The 23901-nt window shown below is 38.5% G+C and overlaps 1 protein-coding gene across 5 annotated transcripts in view; it reads right to left on the reverse strand.

Moving 5' to 3' along the window:
- The window catches only part of TBCEL (tubulin folding cofactor E like), a 73736-nt gene that overhangs the window by 38393 nt on the left and 11442 nt on the right, over positions 1–23901 (reverse strand). For 2 of the 5 annotated variants that reach the window (XM_059415164.1, XM_059415198.1), the window contains exons 2-6: positions 21996–22105; positions 11822–11971; positions 10021–10160; positions 2649–2830; positions 1079–1335 (exon numbers count right to left, since the gene is read on the reverse strand). In XM_059415164.1, coding sequence (XP_059271147.1) covers positions 1079–1335; positions 2649–2830; positions 10021–10160; positions 11822–11954 — 712 coding nt within the window. In that variant the 5' untranslated portion in view covers positions 11955–11971; positions 21996–22105. Of the gene's footprint in view, positions 1–1078; positions 1336–2648; positions 2831–10020; positions 10161–11821; positions 11972–19769; positions 19856–21995; positions 22106–22272; positions 22376–23901 lie in introns of those variants that run through there. The other 3 variants (XM_059415191.1, XM_059415181.1, XM_059415171.1) reach the window with 3 other exon arrangements.

Raw genomic sequence — 23901 nt, forward strand, 5'->3', positions numbered from 1 at the left:
CCAAAACTCTGAAGCAACCAAGATGCCCTTCAGTTTGTGAGCAGATAAATAAACTGGGGTGCATCCAGACAATGGGACATCACTCAGTCCTAAAGAAATGAGCTATCAAGCCAGGAAAAGACACGGAGGAAATTTACATGCATATTCTTAAGGGAAAGAAGCTAGTCTGAAAAGGCTATATGCTGTATGATTCCAGCTATATGACATTTTGGAAAAGGCAAAACTATGGAGCCAGGAGAAAAATCACTGGTTGCCAGGGATTGCGGGGTACAGGGAGACGAACAGGCAGAACACAGAAGGTTGTTAGGGCAGTGAAACTAATATAAATGATACTAGAAAGGGGAGACATTGTCATTAAACGTTTGTCCAAACCCACAGAATGGACCACACCAGGAGTGAACCCCCATGTAAACCGTGGACTTTGGGTGATGGGACAATGTAGGCTCAATTTTAAGAGATGTATCACTTTGGTGCTGGCACTCTGACCGTGAGACGGCTGTGCGTGAGAGCAGGGAGGATGTGGGAACGCTGTACTTCCTGATCAGTTCTGCTGTGAATTTAAAACTTCTCAAAAAATGAAGTTTATTAACTAAAAAAAAAAATAGGCTAAAAATGTGCATTCCTGGGAGACACAGAATTGGATGGCAGCAACCTGGCAATCGATCATATATAAATACCAGAAAAGAAAGGTGAGTGTTTACAAGTTGAAATTCCTAAGTAGACAAAATAGTCTAGTTTGTAATTCTTTGTACTCCTTTTACTCTGCCTTTTACTGTCCAATTCATCAATTTCATCTCACTCTTTTCACAGTAGGACCTCTTTAATAGAGAAACTACATATATATAAATATAAATATATAAACTATCTTTAATAGGAGGCTCGGCCACTTGATATGTATCAAAGCATTTATGAAAATGAATGCCTTGAATTTAGCTAATCAATAGGCATCCGCACGCCACTCTTGGAAATGTATCCTATGAGAAGGCAGAACCACGACTGAAAGAAATGGGCTTTGATTTACATCATGCATAAGCTCAGATCGATTTGCATGTGGAACAAGAACAAGCCTATACCTCACCTGACTTGTGGAGGCTGATGGACCGCAGATTAGGGAACAACCTGGCCAGTGAATCATCAGGCTCCTCAATAGCATTCAAATGATTGTTAGCCAGGACGAGAGTATCCAGTGAAGGAAACATAACTCCTAGCTTTCGAATTTCAGTCCAGTCTTGGAGGTTATTGTCTGTTATATGTAGTAGCTTAAGAGAATGACAGCGAATAGAAGGACAAGACACTGTTTCATAGTCATTAAGGCACAGGAAAAGCTCCTCCAAACTGCAGAGAAAAAAAGGAAATATTTCATTGTTTAAAGCAGTTAAGTTTCTACTTTGCAGCTATTTTCATTCGTTCGGTAAGTAAGTGCCTACAGTATGGGGGACTCCGGTAGGGATTATGGAGAAAATATAAAGATGTCTTCCTAAAGCTTAAATATAGCTGGGAAGACAAAACCTAAAACACATAAAACAGCAGAGAATGATATAACCCAGGACTAAATTAATTTTGTGCTTAAATAACTAAGTGCTGAATAAAGCAGTACTAACTTCAAGTACAATAGCAGTTCCTATAGGAGTGGAACTGAAATTGCAGTTAGAATAATCAGGAAAGAATGCGTGGCCTGGACGGAAAGGTAGACTTGCGTAAGTTGCAAGGACATAGAGGTAAATCCCACAAACAGCATGAACAGAATGTTTAGAAATAAAATAAAAACTATCATTTACTGAATTCCTGAGGCAGGCCTTGCTCCGAGTGCTTCCTAGACTATACTGCTATTTCTGCAAGTTAGATACAATTACGTCCATTTTAAAGACAAGGAAAACAGAGCTTAGTGAGGTTAATGACCTTATCGAAGGTCATATGGTCAGTAAGTAGAACTGGGATTTAAAAACTCACTCTAAGCCATGCTAGATGCTGCATGTGGTGAGGAAACCAATCTTACTAGAGGGATAGTGAGAAACTTGGATGGAACAAATGGGGAGAGATGAGGTTCAAAAGGCCTTGATCATTTCCATAGTTAGACAAATAAACTATGGTTTCATATGCTTCTTTAAACTACTTTCTTTGAACACTTACGTGCATACTGAAAGCTAGATTCAAACAAATCTAAGAGTATTTCTAAACCGACAAATAAAAACATATTTCTTGTTTAAATTACTGAAAAGAGTTCCGTTTTCCCATCAGGCCAGCGAGACACTTAATCATCTGAGTGTTAATATATTTTATAGATACTATGATTTTTTTCCCTCCCTAAGAAAAGCGCTGAGGCAAAATTCTGAAATCAGGTAATCAGAAGATTTAAATTGGAGAAAGGGTGGGTTGATGTAGAAATGATAAGTGCTTCTCAGGGATATCTTCTAGCCAAAGGATGACAGATCCTATGTCTTGCTGCTACTCAACACTGAACAAGTATTGCAATGAAAATGCTACTAAATGACCCTCACACACCCTCGTTCTAATTACTTCATTCTTCTGACCTCATTCTCCAACCACCATGCTGTTCTAGTGTTTCTGAGACAGGAGATCTGCAGTAATTCTATGTACTAACAAAGATGGCGACATTGCCCCCTCTCCATCATGCCCTCCGGGCTTACTCTGGTAACTCCTGCAGTATCGTGTGGACTGTTTCCCAAGAAGCTTTGCTGTTGTTGAGGACAAGTTTGCGAACCCCAGAGAAGGACCCAGCACATGTTCTTTCTAAAACCGACAAATTCAGAGGGTTGGAACTCAGGTTTAGAAACTCCAACTGGGGAACATTTGACACAATTTTACTGACCTAGAGAGAAAAAAAGAAATGCATATCAGGCAGTAATCAGAGTTTTTAAATAGCAATGGCGCTCACAAAGCTTAAGTGAGTGGGTGTCCGGGAAAGGGGCCCTTCATATCAGGGAGTCCTGTGTTATAGTGATGGTACCTACAGAGGGGCAAAAGTAATTTCAACAAATCTCAGCAAATAATTTAATCTTCCCATGAAATAGTGACATAATTGAAAATTAATGGTACAAAAGAGAGCCCTTCCATGTTGCCTTGGGCAAAGTTTTTGGTTCTGTTCTATATGACATTCTCTTTGATAAGTGGAGAAAAGACAGTTTAGAGGACATTTTAGGCTGCAAGTTTCTAAAGAGCTGAGACTGGGTCATGTAATTCTCTCTGAATTTCTCCTCCCTTTTGTCCTCAGTATGTTAAGCCTAATATAAGGTTTATTGAAGAACACACAGTAACAGCTCAAGTGTTCAAAATTGACTACATAGTTATAATCGCTTGGGAACAGTTTCAACTTGGTTTAAAGATGACCAAAGTCCAAAATATATATAGTCAAAAACCAAAAAGTGTCCACGACTACATAAGAAAAGAGAAAACATGATAATCAATTTAACAATTTACCTAGTAACTTGGTAGGCAAGAAGATTTTTTTTCTAAAAAATGAAATTAGCGTTACTGACCTATTTGCTCAGCATAGTACCAGTCTCTTTGATATAGCTTATTTCATTTAATTCTCAAAGCAACTTGCAAGGTAACTCTTTTCCCATTAAAAAATGAAGAAACTGAGGCTTGGAAATGTTAAATAATTTGACTAAGGCCTCAGCGTCACAAAAGCCAAATCTGGGATTTAAAAACCTGAGCCATTATTCTTCCAGCATACTACCACTAGTAAATTATAAATATACTCCGGAAAAAAAAAAATTAAGAACTAACTTAAACAAGTATGAAGTAAATATGAGAAGCCCAGTAAATGGGTAAAGCATCAATGTGGTAACTCAACTTTATGAGAAAAGAAGTACAACAGAATAGTTAGGATTTGTTTCACAGTCAAAAACCTAGGTTCAAACCAGGTTCCAACACTTCCCAGCTGTGTGGTCTGATGGGTTATTTCACCTTCCCAGGTCTCAGTGTCCTCATCTGTAACACAGAGAAAACAGGATCCACCTGTTTCTCAGGACTATGGATCAGATTAAATGAGATACATGTGTAAAGTACTTAACATGATGATTGGCATATGTTCTAGAGACTTACTTTCTTACCTATTCCCCCACAGGATGTAAACTCCATGAAAGCAGGGAGAGTACTTACCTAGTTCACTACAGCATAGGGGTGCTTAATGTTTGCTGAGTAAATTAATGGCACAAAATCATTCAGTAAATGTAATTATTACTGACATAACTATTGTATGAACCAACATGTCAACCCCGGCTATATGTTATATTGTATTTACTTTTATTTAAATATGTCCTATTTAAAATCATTGGTATGGGACGCCTGGGTGGCTCAGCAGGCTGAGTGGCTGCCTTCGTCTCAGGTCAGGATCTTGGGGATCTGGGATCAAGCCCTGCATCCGGCTCCCTGATCGGCAGAGAGCCCGCTTCTCCCTCTGCCTCTCCTCCCACGCCCACTTGTGCTCTCTCTCTCACGTAAATATAATCTGTAAAAAAAATCAAGTCAAACCAAATCACTGGTACAATGTGAAAAATGCACAAATTCCCAGGCTCTACCATAAACTACTAAATCAGGAGTTTCAAAGGTGAGCTAAGCTTCCTGGTTGGGACCTAGACCGTTTCTTGTCCGAGCTCCATAGGTTATGCCTATGCCCAAAAGGCGGCCAGCATTGAAAACTACAGGTAGAATGAAAAAGTGATGTGCACTTCACCTCAGCTCTGTGTCAGCTACTCAGGCCAGGAGCTCTACCATCATTGCAAAGTGGACTAATTCCAAGAAGATTCAGAGAAGTCGGTCAGAGGGCATGGTCCTCACACTCGGTAAGCAATGCCACACGCTAGCCTTGTGAAGTGGGACCATTTTTATCTTCATTTTGCAAATGAAGAAATGAGCTATTTTTTACAGAAAAACACAGTAGGCTTCAGTTTTAATGTAAGTAATTTATGCCAGTCTGTGCACGTTCTCTTGCCTGATCCCTTCTGTGATCAAATGGTGCTAAGCATTTGTGTGATGTACGGCCAGTGTTTGGAATTTAGTCTGTGGCTACGACACAGTGAAACAGTCCACACATGGGATGGGTCCTGCACTCTATCGCCTGAATATGCTTGAAAGGGGTCCTATATAGGGGATGATGGCCCGCCTGGCTTCAAGGGCAAAAGAAGATGAAGAGGAATTTCACTCTAAGTATACAAGAATAACAATTATCGGGGCACCTGGGTGGCACAGTGGGTTAAAGCCTCTGCCTTCAGCTCGGGCCATGATCCCAGGGTCCTGGGATCGAGCCCCACATCGGGCTCTCTGCTCAGCAGGGAGCCTGCTTCCCCCTCTCTCTCTGCCTGCCTCTCTGCCTCCTTGTGATCTCTGTCTGTCAAATAAATAAATAAAATCTTTAAAAAAAAGAAGAATAACAATTATCATTTAACCCCCATTAAATAAAAATAAAACATAAACCTCTTACTAACCATCATTCCTCATATTTTATTTTTATAATGAAAAGAAAAAATACCTCCAAATGGATAATTTAAAGGTTTTTGAAGGAATTCTGCCAGAAATTATGAGATATAATCTTCTTCATATTCTGCATCTACACTGCTGTCCCATGATAATAAAGATTTAGAATAATGACTCATTAGCTTTGGAATATTCTAAAAAATTATAACTGGACTATAGTCTAATAATTCAAACAGGAAAAAATAATGTATGTTAGAAATTCATAAATACATTATTTAAAAGGCTAAAGTTAAAAAGGATTTGGGAGTAACCTTACATTAATGATAAGATTTTAGAAAGTATATTAATTTCACAGGTAAATTTACTTAAAAAATGTCCTAACAGCAAAGACTGGCAAACATTCAATAAGTTTCTAGGGCAGTACACCAACTTACCTTTTTTAAATTCTAAAAATCAAAAAGAAAAGACTTTAAGTTACAGTGATACAGTTGACCCTTGAACAATGCAGAGGTTAGGAGGGCACCAACATTCCACAAAGTTGAAAATCTTCATGTAAATTTTGACTCCTCCAAAACTTAACTACTAACAGCCTACTGTGGATAGGAAGCCTTACAGAAAATGTAAACAGTTGATAAACATATTTTGTATGTTGGATGTTATAGACTGTATTCTTACAATAAAGTGAGAGCTACAGAAAAAAAAATTTTTTTTTGTTTTAGTAACGTGTTTTATTTTGTTTTCATATAGAGAAATATAAAGAAAATGAAAAAACACCCTAAATTCAACAGCCCACTATCCTCACTGACGTCAAAACAATAACAAAATGTTCACAGTTTTAAAATTCGAACAGAATTGAAATTTTTCTTGTGATTCGTCCCAGAAAAAAAAAAATGTATGCATATTCCACCATATACACTTACATCTCTAGATTTTTTAGAATTTTACATAAAAGAGACTCTTTTGGGGCACCTGGGTGGCTGAGTCAATTAAGCGTCTGACCCTTGATGTTGGCTCAAGTCATGATCTCAGGATCACGGGACTGAGCTCTGTGTTAGGCTCTGTGCTGGGTCTAGAGCCTGCTTGGGATTCTCTGTCTCTCCCTCTGTCCCTCCCCACCCTCTTTCTCTTTCTCCATCTTAAAAAAAAAAAAAAAAAGATCCTCTTTTTCCTTTTTTTTATGTTTCAAGTTTTAATTTAAATTCTAGTTTGCTAATATATAGTGTAATATTGGTTTCAGGAGTAGAATCCAGTGATTCATCACTTACATACAATGCCCAATGCTCATCGCAAGTGCCCTCCTAAATTCCCACACCCATTTAGCCTATCCTCACCCACCCAGAGAAAATATATTAAGAACACCATAAGGAAGAAGAATTTTATTTATAGCACTGTCCTGTGAGAAGTCTGCATGCAAACAAACCTGTGCAGTTCAAACCTGTGATGTTTGTGTGCAGAAACACAGATGTGAACTTACATGACCTTCTAGGTCTCTACAATTCTCTAAAATTATCTCAACCACTTCTGTTCTTCAAATTCAGAGTAGAGGACCCTCTACTCTGGCTTCCAAAAATGAAGAAACTAAAGTTTTAAGAAAAATGGGGAAAGGATTGGAAGATAACAATCTGTAACTTATACCCAAGCTATTCTCTGCCTCACCTGAGGGGCTGATTCCTCCCTGCTCTCAACTACTTGGTTTAATTTCTTTTATAAAATGGTTTCGATAAGGAAGGGAGGAAAAAGGAGATGCCTTGGGAAAGGTGAGAGGAAAATGTACTTAGCTAAACTTCAAGTCAAAAGCTAAAAATGCATCTGTTTTCACACGTGGATGCCCAATTTTAGAAGGATGGAGACAAAGCTTCGCCTTCCCCTACAGTATTACAGCTCTCATACGTATTTATCTTTATCTCTAGACATCCAGCAGTGAGTAGTTTAAACCACAAAAGAAGTACTTATAACATTAGTGACCATTCAAAACACTAAAAGAACAAACTATGTTATTTTGTCCCATATTACTATCTCAAATATAGGCAAACTAAACTTACTTAATGGCCAGGGACCAATTATCTTTTTGGTATACGGATTGCAATGGTGCCGAAATGTAATGTCTTATAATTGTGACCGATGAGGCATTGGTAGCCTGGCAAAGAGTTTCATCAATCCTAAAAATCAATATGCTCCTGCTGTCAGCACTTCTCCCACCTCTCTGTGCTCTGATAGATATTCTAGAAGATTGGGATCAACTACAGTTAAAGCAAAGGACAAAAAATAAAGGAATGATGAAAACAAAAATAAATTGGAAGACGGAAGCCTGAAGGGTAGCGGCAGTGAAGACTTATTTGAAAACTGCCTGGAAATAGACTAAGAGCACTTATAAGAAGATACAAACTGATCTCAACGGAACATAGGACCCTCTGTCCATTAATGTCCATGTGGCCTGGAAAATACGTAGTGTAACCTTAGTCTACACCAAGCAGAGAAAAGGCTGAAATCCCTCATGTGAACTTTGTGTTCTGCCCACACTGACAGAGCTTGGCTCTTCTGAGGCCACAGCTGTATTGCTATCAAACTGTGGGCAGTGGGCAAACGCCTACCTTATGCTCGTGGTCAGAGTGCAAAGCACAAAGCCTCTCTGAAATCTGACATGCCCAAAGAAGCACGTTTAAGGGAATTGGCCTGCAAACACCGGAGGTGAAAAGATTCAGAGGAAAATGTGGTCTGACTTGTCACTTGTGCAGGTTAAAAACCCTCACCAGATGTTCAGCAGCAGGCTATGGGGGGAATCAGGGAGGAGGAGGATGAACAAGGCAGTGCATGGGGCGTCCGTGCAGTGTGGACAGAGCACACATGTCACTTAAGCATCTCAAAGGAACAAGAAGGCACAGAATGTAATTTGTGGAACACTAAATTATACTAGTTGTTCAGATAAATGAATTAATAAACATATGTACAAACAGAGATTATTTCTTGGAACAGCCCAGTAAATCTGCATATATTAACAAGTCCTTTAACAATCAAACAACACGCATCTCAAAGGATTTGGTAAAGAGCTCAATAAAAATAGGACATATAACCAGAAGCACAATTATCAGATTAAACTAGACTATGAAAGAGATAAATGTAAGAAAAGCTGAAGAAAACTGGGTTACACACAGATTTTTCTCAAAAAAGCTGTCTTAGAATTTGTATAGCATTTAATACCTACAAAGCACCTCAGTGATTAATTTTATCTGCAGCCCTGTCTTAGGGATGAGCACTTAAGCACTAAAGGATTAAGTGAGTTTCTTAAGATCATAGGAAAAGTTGGAGCAAGTGGTCTTGATCAATCCCTAAAATACAGTAATTTATTCACTAATGCAATCAACAAACATTTGAGTACCTAGTATGACACTCTGGGTGCTGATGGTAATAAAGACAAAAATCTCTACTTTGAATAAGCTCACAGTCTAGTAGGAAAACTGTCAAGCAAGCAAGAGATTGGACTACATTGTGATAAGTGATTGCATTTATCAAAGCATTGTGATATAGGTACTGGGATAGTTTGTCTCGGCCTGATCAAGAGCCAGGGAACATTTCGTAAAGGAATAGTGACTTGGGCCAAGTCTTGAAAGATACAGAGGAAGAGGTCGGGTAGACAAGAAAAAAGAGCAGTAGATTCAGAATGAATAAAAGCAAGGAAGCTTTTCATGTCAAGAGTTTATCATGAGGTGCAGGAAAAAGCATATGGCTAGCGATGAAGATAAACTCTGAAAGTAGCCAAGGGCCATATGGTGGAAGGCTACATTTAGAGAGTTCAGGCCTTAGTTTCCAGGCAATGAAAAGCAACTACAGGACTTTAAGTAAGAGTGTCATAATCTGATTTCATTGATTAAAAGGAATCTGGTCACATTATAGAAGCTTATGGGAAGCAGAATAAAACCAGAGGTAGGAAAATCTACTAGGAAGCTTTCTCAAGAGAGAAGATCCTAAATTAAGGCAGGAGAATGAATCAAGGAGAAAGAACTATTTTCCCTGATTCTTGAGCATAGTTTCCACAAGGTAATGTCATCATCAGGTAGGCAATATTATATATAATAAGAAAGAAAGTTGTAATGCTTTTATTTGTGTACTTGGTGTGACTTACTCTGAGGGCAAAAGACATCAGTTATTTCAAAACACCTAAGAGACTTAATAAAATAAGGAAAAGTTCTAAGATATTTGGAGTTAATTTCAGTACCAAAAACAAATATTTTTGTAATCTGAGTTTCAAGCTCAAGTAATTTTTGTGGCAATTTAGAGCACTAAATATTGATGTAGTGGTACAGAATGAACACAGGATGTATAAACTAGTGAAACAGTAAAAAACCCAATGCATTGTTAGCAGTCTAAACCACTGTGGTCTTATTAACCTCTTGATGCCCAGAAGAAAGCTCCCCAGTGCTTTTCATATTAATGAAAAACAAATTAGCAGTAACAACCTTCACTGAAAAATCACCATAGAACAGCTGAAGCAATCAGTTATTTATCTTCAGACACAGACAAGAATCTCAAGTGAGAACCAAAATTCAGCAGAAGTACCAAAATGCAGCAATATAAAAACTTTACCTCATGCCAGTCTTCGAGTTTGTTGTCAGAAAGATCTAGTTCTGACACATGAGCACAGAAGGCAGCAATTTCTTTTTCGTCTCCTGCACATGTTATTCCACAGCTGTTCAACACCAGCACACTTGGGAGGTTGAGGCGATCTGAATAACACAACACTTTTTAAATCAGTCTAATTCTTGTCTGCATACATTCAGCCCCCAGGAATCAAAATCAAATAGTGTGAAATGACATGAGGACCTGGAAAAAAACCCAGAATGTGATGGGGTCCAAGGGTATTGAATTCCAAATATGGCCCAGGAGGAGATTAAAAGTACTGGACCAGTACCACCAAAAACATCTTGTAGGCTTTACCCCTGGCAGGATGGTTGATCTCAACTACCAACAGTACAGCTACCATCCTTCCTGTCATCTCATCATCTGAACCCGAGAACATGTGATTTATCTGGACTCCCACTGTCTTCTAATTGGCCTCAATTCTTTCCTTTTTAAAATTTAGTTCAAAAGTATCATTTTGGATAACTTTTTTTTTTTGGTCTGATATGTATTTCTGCCTACTGCTGCCCTTGAAAATTATCTCAAACCATTAGATGGTCCACTATGAAACCACTTCTGTTCTTCAAATTGGTATCATTAAAGAAATCTTCCTTGCTTAAGTGGATCCATTTAAAAATCTGTGTTCTCTTTCTTGTCCATCAATCATTTCCATTTCACATCCACAAAGAATGTGTCCCTTATGAAAATCAGACTTTTAAAAATACATAATTACAGTGAGAGAAACTGTTGCAGAATCTTAAACTATTTAATGAATTTGGTGAAACTGGGGTAGTCAAACTACTTCCTGGTTCAAAAATACATGAGTCAATAAAACCACACTTGTCCTTGTAAAAAGAACAGACATGAGAATTCAACCACTTTTTCCCTATACGGTATTTAAAACAAGGGCTCACAAAAGGAATATTTTATTCACGGAGGCCTCAAATTATGTAATTTTTTTAACTCAGTACTTTTCAGTATCAAATTTCTCAGAATGGGAATGGATCCTGAAAAAAAATGACCAAGTAAGAAATCTACCTCTTACTGCCACTCCAGTTCATATGGAGTGATAAGACCAGTTGAATTATGTTCCTCAGAACATAAGAACGAAAACACTGTTTCATCCTGATCTCCCACACTCACAAAGAACTACTTCCAGAAACTACGAAATACAAATGAGGTTAAGATGTAAGTGACAGACACACCTTACATATTTCTCAATGTTGTAGATTTCTCTCACAACATAGCCCTTCTCCTAGAATGTTTTGATCTCCCCTTTAACCAAGTTCTATATTAGGGTTAGTTCAAGTCTCATAGTGTTGAATCTTTTCTTGATCATACTAATTAACTCTACCCTAAATTTTTTCCCCAGTCACTGTGCCAATTATTTGGGTCAACATAAACTGCCTTATATGTTTGTAAATGTGAATATCTTGTAATCCAGCTAGGCTTTAAGGTCACTGAGGACACAGGCCAGTCTTGTACTGTCTTGTATCCTCCAAGTTCCTTGACAGAACACCTGTTTGAAACATTACCATTCAATATTGTTCATGCCATAAAAGTGCAACTAAGATGCCTTATGGCCAATCAGGAGGAAAAGAAATCGCTTTGAGTTTTTTAAAAAACTGAAGTCATATCAAGGGAGAAAGGCTATGCAATTCTAACTCCGAAATAAAGAAAATCATCTGGAAACAAGACAATATTCTGGTTTGAAGTCCTAAGTACTAAGCTCCCAGTACATAAATGTTTGAGGTCACGTCTTTCTTACCTTTCATAGGAGAGCCCTGAGGTGTGGCTGGGACATGGACTCCCATACCAGGACCACGACGGTAAGGGAAATTTTCAGGACTATATTTTTCACATAATACTTGCATAAAACTCCTTCCACTAGGTTGATCCATCTTCCTTTCCTAAAATTCTACAAGAAACCAAGAGATTGTCAAAGTTATTTATTTGCCATATATGAAATTTTTAGTGCAAACCAATTATTTATAAGGCACTAGCCCAGGCACTGCAGGCATATGAGACATGGTCACTGTCCTCAGGAATTTACACTGTGCTAAGACCTTACAATTGAGGGGAGCTATATATGCAGACAAATGACAGCAATGCAGTCTAGCATATGATAACTGCAGTACAGATTAACAGTGCCACAAGATGTAGATGAGGAGAAAATCATTTCCAGTCAAGGGTAACAGGAAGACTTTTCACTGGTACCTAGGGCTTATGTGTTAAGAGGAAAAAGAAAGGTAGAGACTCAACATCAGACTAAAGAATCTGTATGAATCCTTTGATATTTATTCCTCAAAATCTATTCTCCCCTTCTTCCGTAGTAAAAGAATTTGTTTTTCAAGTAGGCGCCGCACCCAGCATAGAGCCCATTGCAGGGCTTGAACTCACAACCCTGAGATCAAGATCTGAGCTGAGATCAAGAGTCAGACACATAATCGACTGAGCCACCCAGGCACCTTAGTGAAAGAATTTTTCACTGTGCACATAGTACTTAGGGATGAGTATATGACTAAGTTCTAGTTGATGAGATAGAAACAGTCTATGGCAGCTTCTGGGAATCCTCCTTAAAAGATAGCCAGAACATACCCTTTGCCTCCTTCTTTGTCTCTAGGTCAATTCTGTTGTCTAGGAAACAAATACCACTTTGCACTATGGGCCCACGGAACATACCCCAAGGATGGTGGAACAAAGGGCTGACAGGAACTTAAGTCCTAAGGACTTCATGGAACTGAGCTGCCATAGTGGTTGTGTATCTCTGGAAATTTAGTGGAAGATATATAGCCCTCTGTTTTATTTACACCGCTGTTCCATTTTTCAGTTACTTATGAATGGACCCAATCCTGACTAATACAGAATGTCCTTTCTTTTGGTTTTGAGTTTGGGTAGACTCTTCACCATCTAACTACAGGTCCAAGCATACAGTAACTCCAGCATCCTCTCAGTATGCACACATAGGTTAAAGCAGGTAATTAAAACATGCTAATTTCTGACAGTCTGCTAACCCCTTTTCTTGAGGGGCTGGCCTATGATCTATATTAAGTATGAATCGAAATACAGGCAATTGACTACTATAGTTCCAACTATCAAATGATAAGCTTTTTACTAAAACAATCAGAAAAACCAGGAGAATAAAGAGTACTCTAAGAAAGGATATCATGAAAAAAGGTGTTTAACAATGTGAATGTACATGGTCTAACAGAAAACAGCATCAGGAGTAACTAAACAGGAACCTCACAGCAGGTCATGTGTGCTATATTAAGAAGCTGAACTTTCGTGCTATTCCTTATGTTCCACAAATAAGTGAAACCAAATGATAACTGACTTTCTCTGCTTGACTTATTTCATGGAGCATAACCTCCTCCAGTCCCATCCATAGGCAAACAATGAATCATGGAACACTCCATCAAAAACTAATGATGTACAGTATGGTGACTAACATAACACAATAAAAAAATTTTTTTTAAAAGAAGCTGAACTTTATTCTGTAGAAAACAAGAAGAAATTAACAGGTATTAAGGAAGGGAATATAACCACCAAAGTTTTTGGAAAACCCATTCTTACAATCAAATGGCTGATGAATATGAAGGAATACAGATTGAAGGTAGAGCGAAGAGCTAGAAGGACACTACAGAAACATAGGAGACCTCAGGCAAGGAAAATAAAGCAAAAATAAACTATTGGGACTCCATCAAAATAAAAAGCTTTTGCACAGCAAAGGAAACCATCAAGAAAACAAAAACTAGATGGGAAAAGACATTTGCAAGTAATATATCCAATAAGGGGTTAGTGTCCGGAATATGTAAAGAATTTATACAACTCAACACTAAAAACAAACAAACAAATGATCTGTTTAAAAAATAGGCAGAGGATCTGAAGACTCTTTTCCAAAGAAGACTACAGGTGGCTAGCAGGCCCATGAAAAGATGTTCAATATCACTAATCATCAGGGAAATGCAAATCAAAACCACAATAAGACACCACCTTACATCAGTCAAATTGGCTAGTATCAAAAAGACAAGAAATAAGGGTTGGGAGGGGATGTGGAGTAATTGGATCCCTCATGCACTGCTGGTGGGGATGTAAACTGGTACAGCCACTGTAGAAAACTACATTGAGGTTCCTCCAAAAATTAAAAATAGAGAAACCATATAATCCAGTATTTTCTCCAGTGAACAATCACCCAAAGAAAATAATTTGAAAAGGTATATACACCCCTATGTTTAATGCAGCAATATTTACTACAGTCAAGGTAAGGAAGCAACCCAAGCTTCATTCAACAGATGAATGGATACAGAAGATGTGGTGTACACACACACACACACACACACACACAGGAATATTACTCAGCCATAAAAAAAAAAAGAATGAGATCTTGCTATTTGGGACAAAACGGATGGACCTAGAGGGCATTATGCTGAATGAAATAAGAGAAAAACAAATACCATGGGATTTCACTTCTTTATGGAATTTAAAAAACAAAACCAAAACAAAATCTTCTTTTTTTTCTGAGACTTTATTTATGTATTTGAGAGGGGGAGAAGGGGTAGGAGAAGGAGAGAATCTCAAGCAGGCTCCCCACTGAGCATGGAGCTCAGTGTGGGGCTTGATCTCATGACCTGAGTAGAAATCAAGAGTTGGATGCCTGATAGACTGAGCCACCCAGGTACCCCAAAACCAAACTTTTATCTTTTTTTTAAGATTTTATTTATTTATTTGACAGAAAGAGAGAGTACAAGGAGGGGTAGGGAGAGGGAGAAGCAGGCTCCCACTGAGCAGAGAGCCCGACGTGAGATTCAGTATCAGGACCCTGGGATCACGACATGAGCCGATGGCAGATGCTTAACCGACTGAGCCATGCAGCCATGCAAACCAGACTTTTAAATACAAAGAAAAACATGGTTGACAGACGGAAGACAAGTGGGGAGATGGGCGAAATATATAAAAAGGATTAAGAGATACAGACTTCCAGTTATAAAAGAGTCATGGAGATAAATAAAAAGTACAGCACAGGGAATACAGTAATATGGTAAAAATGTTGTATGTTGTATGTATGTAATAATATGGCAATAACATATGTATGTTGTATGTATGTAATAATATGGTAATAACATTGTATGTGGTTGTATGTATGTAATAATATGGTAATAATGTTGTGTGTATGTAATAATATGGTAATAACATTGTATGTGTGCAATACTGCATGCTGACCACACTTAACCATGGTGAGTATTGAGTGATATACAGGATTGTTATATATCTGAAACTAACATAACATTGTATGTTAGTTATACTTTAATAAAAAATAAAGTGCAATGCTATAAAACGTTTAAAAAAAAGAACACCCAAAACAAAACAGGAGAGAGATGATGAGGGCCTGAGGTGATACAGTGGTAGTACAAAGAGAAAGCAGTGGCAGATTCAAGGTCAATTTAGAAAGCAAGCTTTTTGGGAATTATGGGGGCTGAGGAGAAGGAAAAGACTGACCCTCAGATTTCTAGTACAGGTGGCTAGGTGACTGATGATACCATTAAGTAAAAAGAAAATATGAAGAGACTGAGTTGTACAGAAGAAAATGATGAATCCCACTGTATACAACACATTCAGCCCAAGGCGTTTGTGGACTATCCAAGGGAACAGTCTGCAGTAGGGTGAGAAACGTGAGCTGGAGGGGAAGATTTAGACATCAGCAGGATATAGGAAATATTACCAGTAAGAATGGCAGGACAACAGAACTCTCTGGGACACTGATGTTTAAGGAACAGGCAGAGGAAGCAGAGTCATGAAAGAAAACAAAAGGAATAACCAGAGGAGAGTATACAGTCAATACGTTGAGAAGTTTTTATTAGAAGGGCAGCAGACAAGCAGGGGAGGATGAAATGGGCTGATAAATAAGGCAGAAACAGGAAGGAGTAGGGAATTGGGGGCAACTGTCCAGATTTTCCCTCTTAAAACAGAAGAGGGCTGAACACAGCTAAAAGAGAAACAGTAAGTGGAACTGAAAAGGCTGAAAATGACTACTGGTATATGGTCCTAGAAGCAACCCATGGGTATGAGCATTAAAAACTTCTCAGAAGGCTGTTAGATATAAGCCAGACCATGCTGCGTACTGTTTACCCATGGAAGTGACACATTTACTTCACTGTGTCACACTGGTTTACTTTGGCTTATACAGTTTAATGATACTGAGCATCGGGCATTTTTCTCATGGGACTGTCCTAGCTCCATGACCACATTACAAAGGGGAGCGGACGTGGGTAGTTTAATTTCCCCAGTAGGGGCTCACAGCATCTGGCACAGTGCATGGCACAGAACTCAACAAACGTCTGCTGACAAGTGACACTAGCCCCCACGTGCTGAGTAGAAAGAGCAGAGAATTCGCCACTCAGCTCTACAGTGTAGTGTCACTGGGCAAGACACTATTTCTCTAGGACTCCCATGTCTTCGTCTGTAAAGTAAGATATAAATATCTCTACTACTTGGATTTCAGGGTTGCCATAAAGCCTTAAAATATCCAAATGCAGTTTGGGATTCCAGGGCTGTTGCAAAACTCTAAAACATACAGATGTTACTAACTATATATTACAGGAGGTTGTAGCATGGTAGAAAGCACACGAACGTAGGAGACTCAGGCTCTGTTATCTACTAGCTGGGTAGAATATAAGCTAGTTATGTAACCTCTCTACTTTAATTTTCATTCCTATGGATGGGCTAAAATTTTTCTCTTGGATTTGTAATAAGAATTTGAGGGGAAAAAAAAACAACTCATGAATACAGAAGTGGTTTTAGGGTTGCCTGAACGTCAGACTCTTGGCTTCGGTTCAGGTCATGATCTCAGGGTCGTGAGATGGGAGCCCCACGTAGGGCTCCACACTGGGTGTGGAGTCTGCTTGGGATTCTCTCTCTCCCTCTCCTTCTGCCCCTCCTCTCCCTCCCTCTCCCTCATAAATAAATAAACCGTTAAAAAAGAAAAAGTGGTCTCTAAACTTGCTTCATTCCCTGGATTACCACCAGGCCCATGTCCACTGTCCTCTGTGAAACCAATTCACAAATGCCTAGAACACACAGTAGATACAACTAAGCACATGTCCACCTACTGAACGAAAGTTTCATTTACCAAGGTTTAGACCATCAAGTGCATTTCATAATAATGATATCACAGGTTATCTTGAAAATTCGTGGCTGCCTTCAGTCAGTCTCCTCATTTGTAAGCTTAAAGATAGAACCTGTGTTCTTTCTGTCAACACAGAGTGATAAATGTCTGCCGCTGTCTTCTATGCCAACACTGATTGTGTCAGAACTGAACGGTGTGTTCATCGAAGGCTCTGGGAGCCTTCAGGTGGATGGTTCTTTTATGACGTAAACTTATCACCAAGAGCAGACAACACAGAGCAGGACCAAGGCCACTAGTGACAGACAGCACAGTACCCATCAAGGACCTGTCTCAAGCAGAATGCCAACAGAATTTGTAGATACGTTCAACAAATGTCAAAAAAGTTACACTGCCACCTTCTATACAATTAGCAGTTCAAAAGAATAAAAAGTGAGTGGGAAGGGTGCTGAACTGTCACTGTCAGAATAATACTCCCCCAGTTTAAACAGCATCTTTAAACGGAGGCTTTAGAACCACTGCAACCAATACAAGGGCAAAAATCTTATACACACCTTAAATATACGCAAACCAAAAAATGGCAACATCAGAGACACACTCAAATTAAAATAAATGCCAGTAAGCCAGCAATCATGGGAACTTAAGAAGTTGTTCCTCGTGGCCTCATGCTTTTAACAATTCTTCCAAATAGTCTAGGTTTTGTTTTGTTTGTTTGTTTGCTTTATATCTTCCTTTTTTCCTAAAGACTTAAAAGAAATGCCAGGCGCCTTCCCTGGTCATTTTCCAGGATAGTTCACTGGACTAGCTTTCCAGGAATGCAGATAGTGTACACATTAATACATGAGTTTTGAATTAGGACATTAAGACTGCAAAATGGATCAGTAACATAAATCTATGTAAAAATCTGTTGGGGCAGTTTTGGGAGGAACAGTAGGTGGGAAAGGAAAACTGAAAACCAAACAGACCGAATAATGAGGAAATACAGGATGGAAAAAGATCTTTAACTGGAGCCTTTTAAAAGTTTTTTGGAGGGGATGGGGGGTAATCTATGACTTTCTGGAAAGAACAGGTGTCGCATTACATCTGACTACCTCTACAGTTGGCAGAGTTTTAATGCATTTCTAAAAGTATTCTGAATTGGTTCTGAAAACCAAGAGCCAGGAATCTTGGGTGATGTTGCTTGGTTCCATTACCAAGTCCTGGAGTGTGCCTGTGAAAATCTCAATTGCTTTGTGCCTCAAATCCTAACTATAAAAGTGCTTGGAGAAAGTGCCTGGAGAAAGTCAGGATGAAGTGCAAATCGGCAGATAAGCTGCTCAGTACGTTTTCGCCAAGTAGATTAGTATCAGAACAGAATATCCAGTCACCTGAAACTCCATTTGTACTTTATGTTCTCAATCAAAGGGTCAAGGTCAAAATCAGTATGAAACTGAACACAACTGAAAACAGTATTTCTGATCACTAACACTGGAAGGTATACAAGATAGATCTTTATGCTGGTATGCAAGATCATTATTACTTCATCAAAAAACTTTATGGTAGAGTACCATAAAGTGTGAAGACTACTGGTCTCACTCACAACTTAAAAAAAAAAAAAATGCCAACCTATAGACTCCTAACTACACCTATTAAAGCTTACAAAAAATAGATTGATCTGCTTATAAATGGATAGGATAAAATAGAAATTAGTAAAATTAGTACCTATGGTTGACACCAGAGAGAGGAAAGGAAGACTAAGGGTGGGAAGGAAATTTGCTTTAAGGATTAAGTTCACCCATTTGAACCACTGAACCCACTGCAAACACACACATTCTTCTGCTTTCATATATTATCTCTCTGAAATAGAAACATTTTAAGTGCTATATCTGGAAATGACCTAATAATTTGCCACATGACTTTTTACTTCTCATTATTATCAACTGTCTGTGAAAAAAATTCCAAATTGGACCATGTGAAATTTAGAATATTAATTTAAAAAAAGGAGTTAGGGAGTGAGGAAGCAAAGAGAAATAAAAGGGTGGCCGAAAGGAAATAAATAGTTTTCTCTACTATCTCTTTTTTCACACTTTATCAAGTGGTTCCCATTAAGCCTATCTGCCCATTCATTTATTCATAAAATGTGTGCCCTCACAATCATCTCATTTAGTGTCATTCAACAAAGATGAACCTAAAACAACCAAAAACAAAGACGAACCAGACACTGACTCTGTGCCAAGCACTGCGCTACACACGAAAGAAAGTGAGAATGAATACAATCCATACTCTGCCCTCAGGGCATCCACAGTCTAGAAGGAAATACACGGGGATAACACAATACCTGAAATAAGGCACACAGAAATAGTGAATTCAAACAGAAGAAGTGATTCGCTTTTGGAAGTACGATCGAGGAGGCTGAAGGTAAAACCAGATCCATTTTGAAAGACGATGAAGAATGGGTGGACACGGTGGAGGAGAGCACTGCAGGCACAGGACATACTAGAATGTGAACAGGCACAAGAGACAGGAGACAAGGTACGATGCAGTTCGCTAAAATATGAAATACACATCGGGAGAGCAGGTGAGACAGGAGGCGGACGATGGTCGGCTCACGACTGACCTTGCTCAGGTTCCACTTCCTCTTAGAGAAAACTTTTGCTAGATCTCTGAGAATACGGTACGAGGATGGAGGTCACTGATCTTTACCTAGAATATCAAGAGGTCAAAAATGATGAGAACTTTTTAAATCCCTAAAAGCCTGGGCAGGTAGGAGTTTGTTCCTCTTAAGGGAAGCGCTTTCAGTGCAGACGGCGGGTAGAAACCGCAGCATAAGGAATTCAGGATGTAAGTGAGGACTGAGTATGGACCAGCCTTTAAGAAGCTCAGATGAAAAAGGGAAGACCGATGAAGAAACACCCAGTGCTCAGAAAGAGAGTTTTCTATCAGGACAAAAGAGAAATTTATAGGCTGAATCTAGGGGGGTGGGGGCGGGGGGGAGGTTGACAAAAAACGTCTGAAGAGGAAAATACGAATAGTTTCAAAAAGTCTCTTAGATCAGTGGATTTCCCAATTTTTGCAAGTTTGTTTGTTTTTTAAAGCCCTTTTTTTGCTTTGTAGACTCCTAATATCACCAACAGAGAGCTTCCTTTTTAGAGAAATGCCCACTATACCCAAACCCTGCCAGATTCTTAGACATTTGAGGTAGCTGGGACTCTAGTCTGTTTCATTTTCTAAATCTTTTGGATCTTCAACATAAGTGCACCCCAGTAAAACATAATTACTCTGGGAAAGTACACAGGTGTGTTACATATTTTTCCCTTCAGGAAAGGTTAAATAAATGAATAAATAAAGGTCTATTAATAAGCTTCTTTCTAAATAATTGTTCTTTAAAAATGCAAGTGATAGACATTCTGAATTTTTAAAAAATGTCCAGTTGAAAATTAGCACAAAACCTGTAACCCCATATACTTTTCATGTAGGTGTAGTTTCCTTTTTATGAAAGCATATAAATAAGTGTTACCAAAAGCTTTTCATATCAGAAACATATCATACCATAAGCCTCAGCCAGGAAGCTTTGGTCAACAGATTTAGCAAGTAGGTTAAGCTTGAGGATGCACCTAATGGTGTGTATTTTTTCTGGGCCATTTTCCCATGCTATGTAGATACATATTTTTTTAAACAAAACTGAATTACTTTTAGGTTGTTGTGTAACCTGCCTTTTTGCTAAATGGTTCATGAAAAACTTTCTGTATCAGTAAATATATATCTACATAATAATCGTTTTTAAGGTTTATAATGTATTCCATTAATAAGCTTCTGCAGCTAAAGTCATAAATGGCAGCTATCTCACCCATAAAAACACTTCAGGGACATCGTCCAAGGCAATATAATTAAGCTAGACAGTGCCATCCTGTATGACTTCTAATTTCATTTATCATACAGTACGTATACCTGCAATTTCACTGCACTTAACCTCTCCTGACCACTATATAATATACCTAAATGGATGCCTTCTTAGGATGAAAAATAAGGAAAATAAATTATAAAGCTTCCGAATTAGTCAGCAGAATTACAGTTCAGCAATTCATAAATTTACTCTGGGTATTCCAAGTGCCCGACTTGACTACGGCTGATAAATCCATTATCAGAACACACCATGCTGCCACGATTTCACACCCTACTCAGAACCACCCTACTTCTCAGTCTCAGCTGTACACTAAACTACATTCAAGTGTAAATGCGGCACATCAACTCTTCTTGGTAGAAGATTACAAAAAAAAAAAAAAAAAAACAACACCCAACCAGCAATAAAGCCCGAGACACACTCAACACTGCCAAATGAAATGTGAATTCTGACTCCTAATCAGTCCTTGGGATTTTACTTTTTTAGTATGGCACTGCTACTCTCTTCACTTAGCACAGCACTGGGCTTCACCTTAAAAGCAGGACAGACATTAAAATACCTAACCCAAATTCTTTACTTCGTTATATCAGTGGCACCAAAGATATGCGTAAAACTGTGACTCTGTTATCAGCAAGTAGGAATTCAGAGCTGCCCATATCGTCTACAAAAGACCTATACTGCACATACGGCATGTCTGATGTTGAGCAAAGAGTCCATTTCCTCATCTACAACAGCAGGCTAGCAAACATGACTTCCTGTCATGCCCAGGGTCTACTAGATGTAAACAGGGCACTTGAAATTTCTGATCTAAACATGTTAGCCCAAGAATTTTATGATTTTGATGAAAAAGTATCTGAGAAGAAAAAACTTAAGAAAATACTTTAAAATATAAAAATACATACACACATAAAAAAGAAAATACTGCTATTTAGACCAAAGTACCTCTTTATGTGAAAATATTTCTAAGCACTTCTTTCTTGATTTGCACAGCTTCTTACTGTCCAGAAACGTTGGCTTAAGCGAGTTGTCTATATCTTATGATATCAGGCATTCTGAAATAAAAATTTAAGAAAGCACTTTCTATACACTTTCAGCAATCACAAGAACAATGAAAAAGTTTAACATTCATTATATCCTTTACTTCAATGGCTTCCAAGGAGAATTCCACTCTTATTCCCCCTCTTGACTCCTTCATCAACAAATATGCATCCAGCCCTACCTTTCTATGTGGCCAGATTCCACTTGGGAAAATCTCAAGTCTTTAATGTTGCACTCACTCAAAATTCAGGAGGTAGATACATTAATTCTTGAAGTTCCCCAAAAGCCAAGTGTCCCCACACCGAGATTCACAATCTTTTAAAGCCTAGTAATTTCCATAACCACCTTCTGAAATAGACAAACTAACACTTATCTCTTTTTACAGGAGAGTAAACCGAGGTGACTTGCTTGGGTTTCTGTGGCCCAACCAGCATGCTAAGTCATACATTTTGCATCCTTAGTCTGTTGAGTCATGTATGCTATCTTTACTAAACACAGGAATATTTCACGTCAACAGTATATGGCATCATGCACAAATCACAGAAATAGCAACTTATTAAAATAACTGAAAACTATTACAGTCAAAATACCTCTTAAAACTGTATCAGTGTTCCCAAACCACAGAACTAAAGCAGTGGGACTGACTGGTCAAGTTACCAAAGGTACAAAAATTATCAATTTCCTATTTTCTCCAAAAAGTAATGGGTATTAGTCTCTTGAACAGAGTAGTTTTCTTTAGAAGAAAATCAAAGATGCATGCCATCTTTCAGCTGTGAATACACAAGTTTAAGGTCATTACTCAGCTGTTTACAGGACAGATTACCCCCCATTATCTCTCCTCCTGAACACCTACAGAAGCTATCAAGTTGAAACAAGCCTTCACCAGGAACAAACTACTAGTTCATCCCTCTGCATGCAACCCTGTAGAGTTGTTTACAAACCATTCTGGCTCATAACCAGGGATTACCAAAATGTTAAGCATCAGCCATATGGAGAAGTTGCAGTTTACAGGTAATAAAAAAAAAAATTTTCACTAGATCCTTCTACATTTAGTGTTATGGAGGTACTGTCCAGGGTAACACCTGCTATTCTAAAACCATTGCCTGGATGTAAGTCAGGACTGACTCCACTACTCTGTAGGGTGGTGGGCAAATTATTTGGGCTGAGTCTCATCCATAAAAAGGCATAAGAGATAGCCCCTAGCTCCTAGCTTATAGGGTTGCTAAAGAATGAATGGAGATAAAATGGGTAAAAATGTGTAGCACAGTGCCTGGCACCTAGAATGCACTTAATAAATATCCAATGGTTATTGCTTCTACTGCTACCCCTATCACTACTACCATCACTACCCAGGGAACATGGTAGCATTAATATACACCTGGGGGACTGACTTATAATTTTTGTTAAATAGATTTGATCTAATTTTTTTTGGGTCCCAGGACTATGCCAATTAGTGCCAATTAATGATTCAGGCACTAAAAATGTCTGACCCTAATAATTTTATTCCTCCTTAACTGGAAGGTCTTTCCCTCTCTTCTCCACCTGCCTAAATGTTATGTATTTTTCCTTGGCGCGAAATAAAGTTTTGTTTGACCTTCAAAAAAAAAAAAAAAAAGTCCAATCAGGACTAAAAATGTCTGACCCTAATAATTTTATTCCTCCTTAACTGGAAGGTCTTTCCCTCTCTTCTCCACCTGCCTAAATGTTATGTATTTTTCAACACCTTGCTCAGAATCTACTTCACAGATGAAGCCTTTCCAGATACCTCCTGCCATAATGATCCATTTCCTTTGAGCTGAGCTCATGGAAT

The sequence above is a fragment of the Mustela nigripes genome, chromosome 1 (genome assembly GCF_022355385.1).
Source record: "Mustela nigripes isolate SB6536 chromosome 1, MUSNIG.SB6536, whole genome shotgun sequence".
NCBI classification, from domain to species: Eukaryota; Metazoa; Chordata; class Mammalia; order Carnivora; family Mustelidae; genus Mustela; species Mustela nigripes.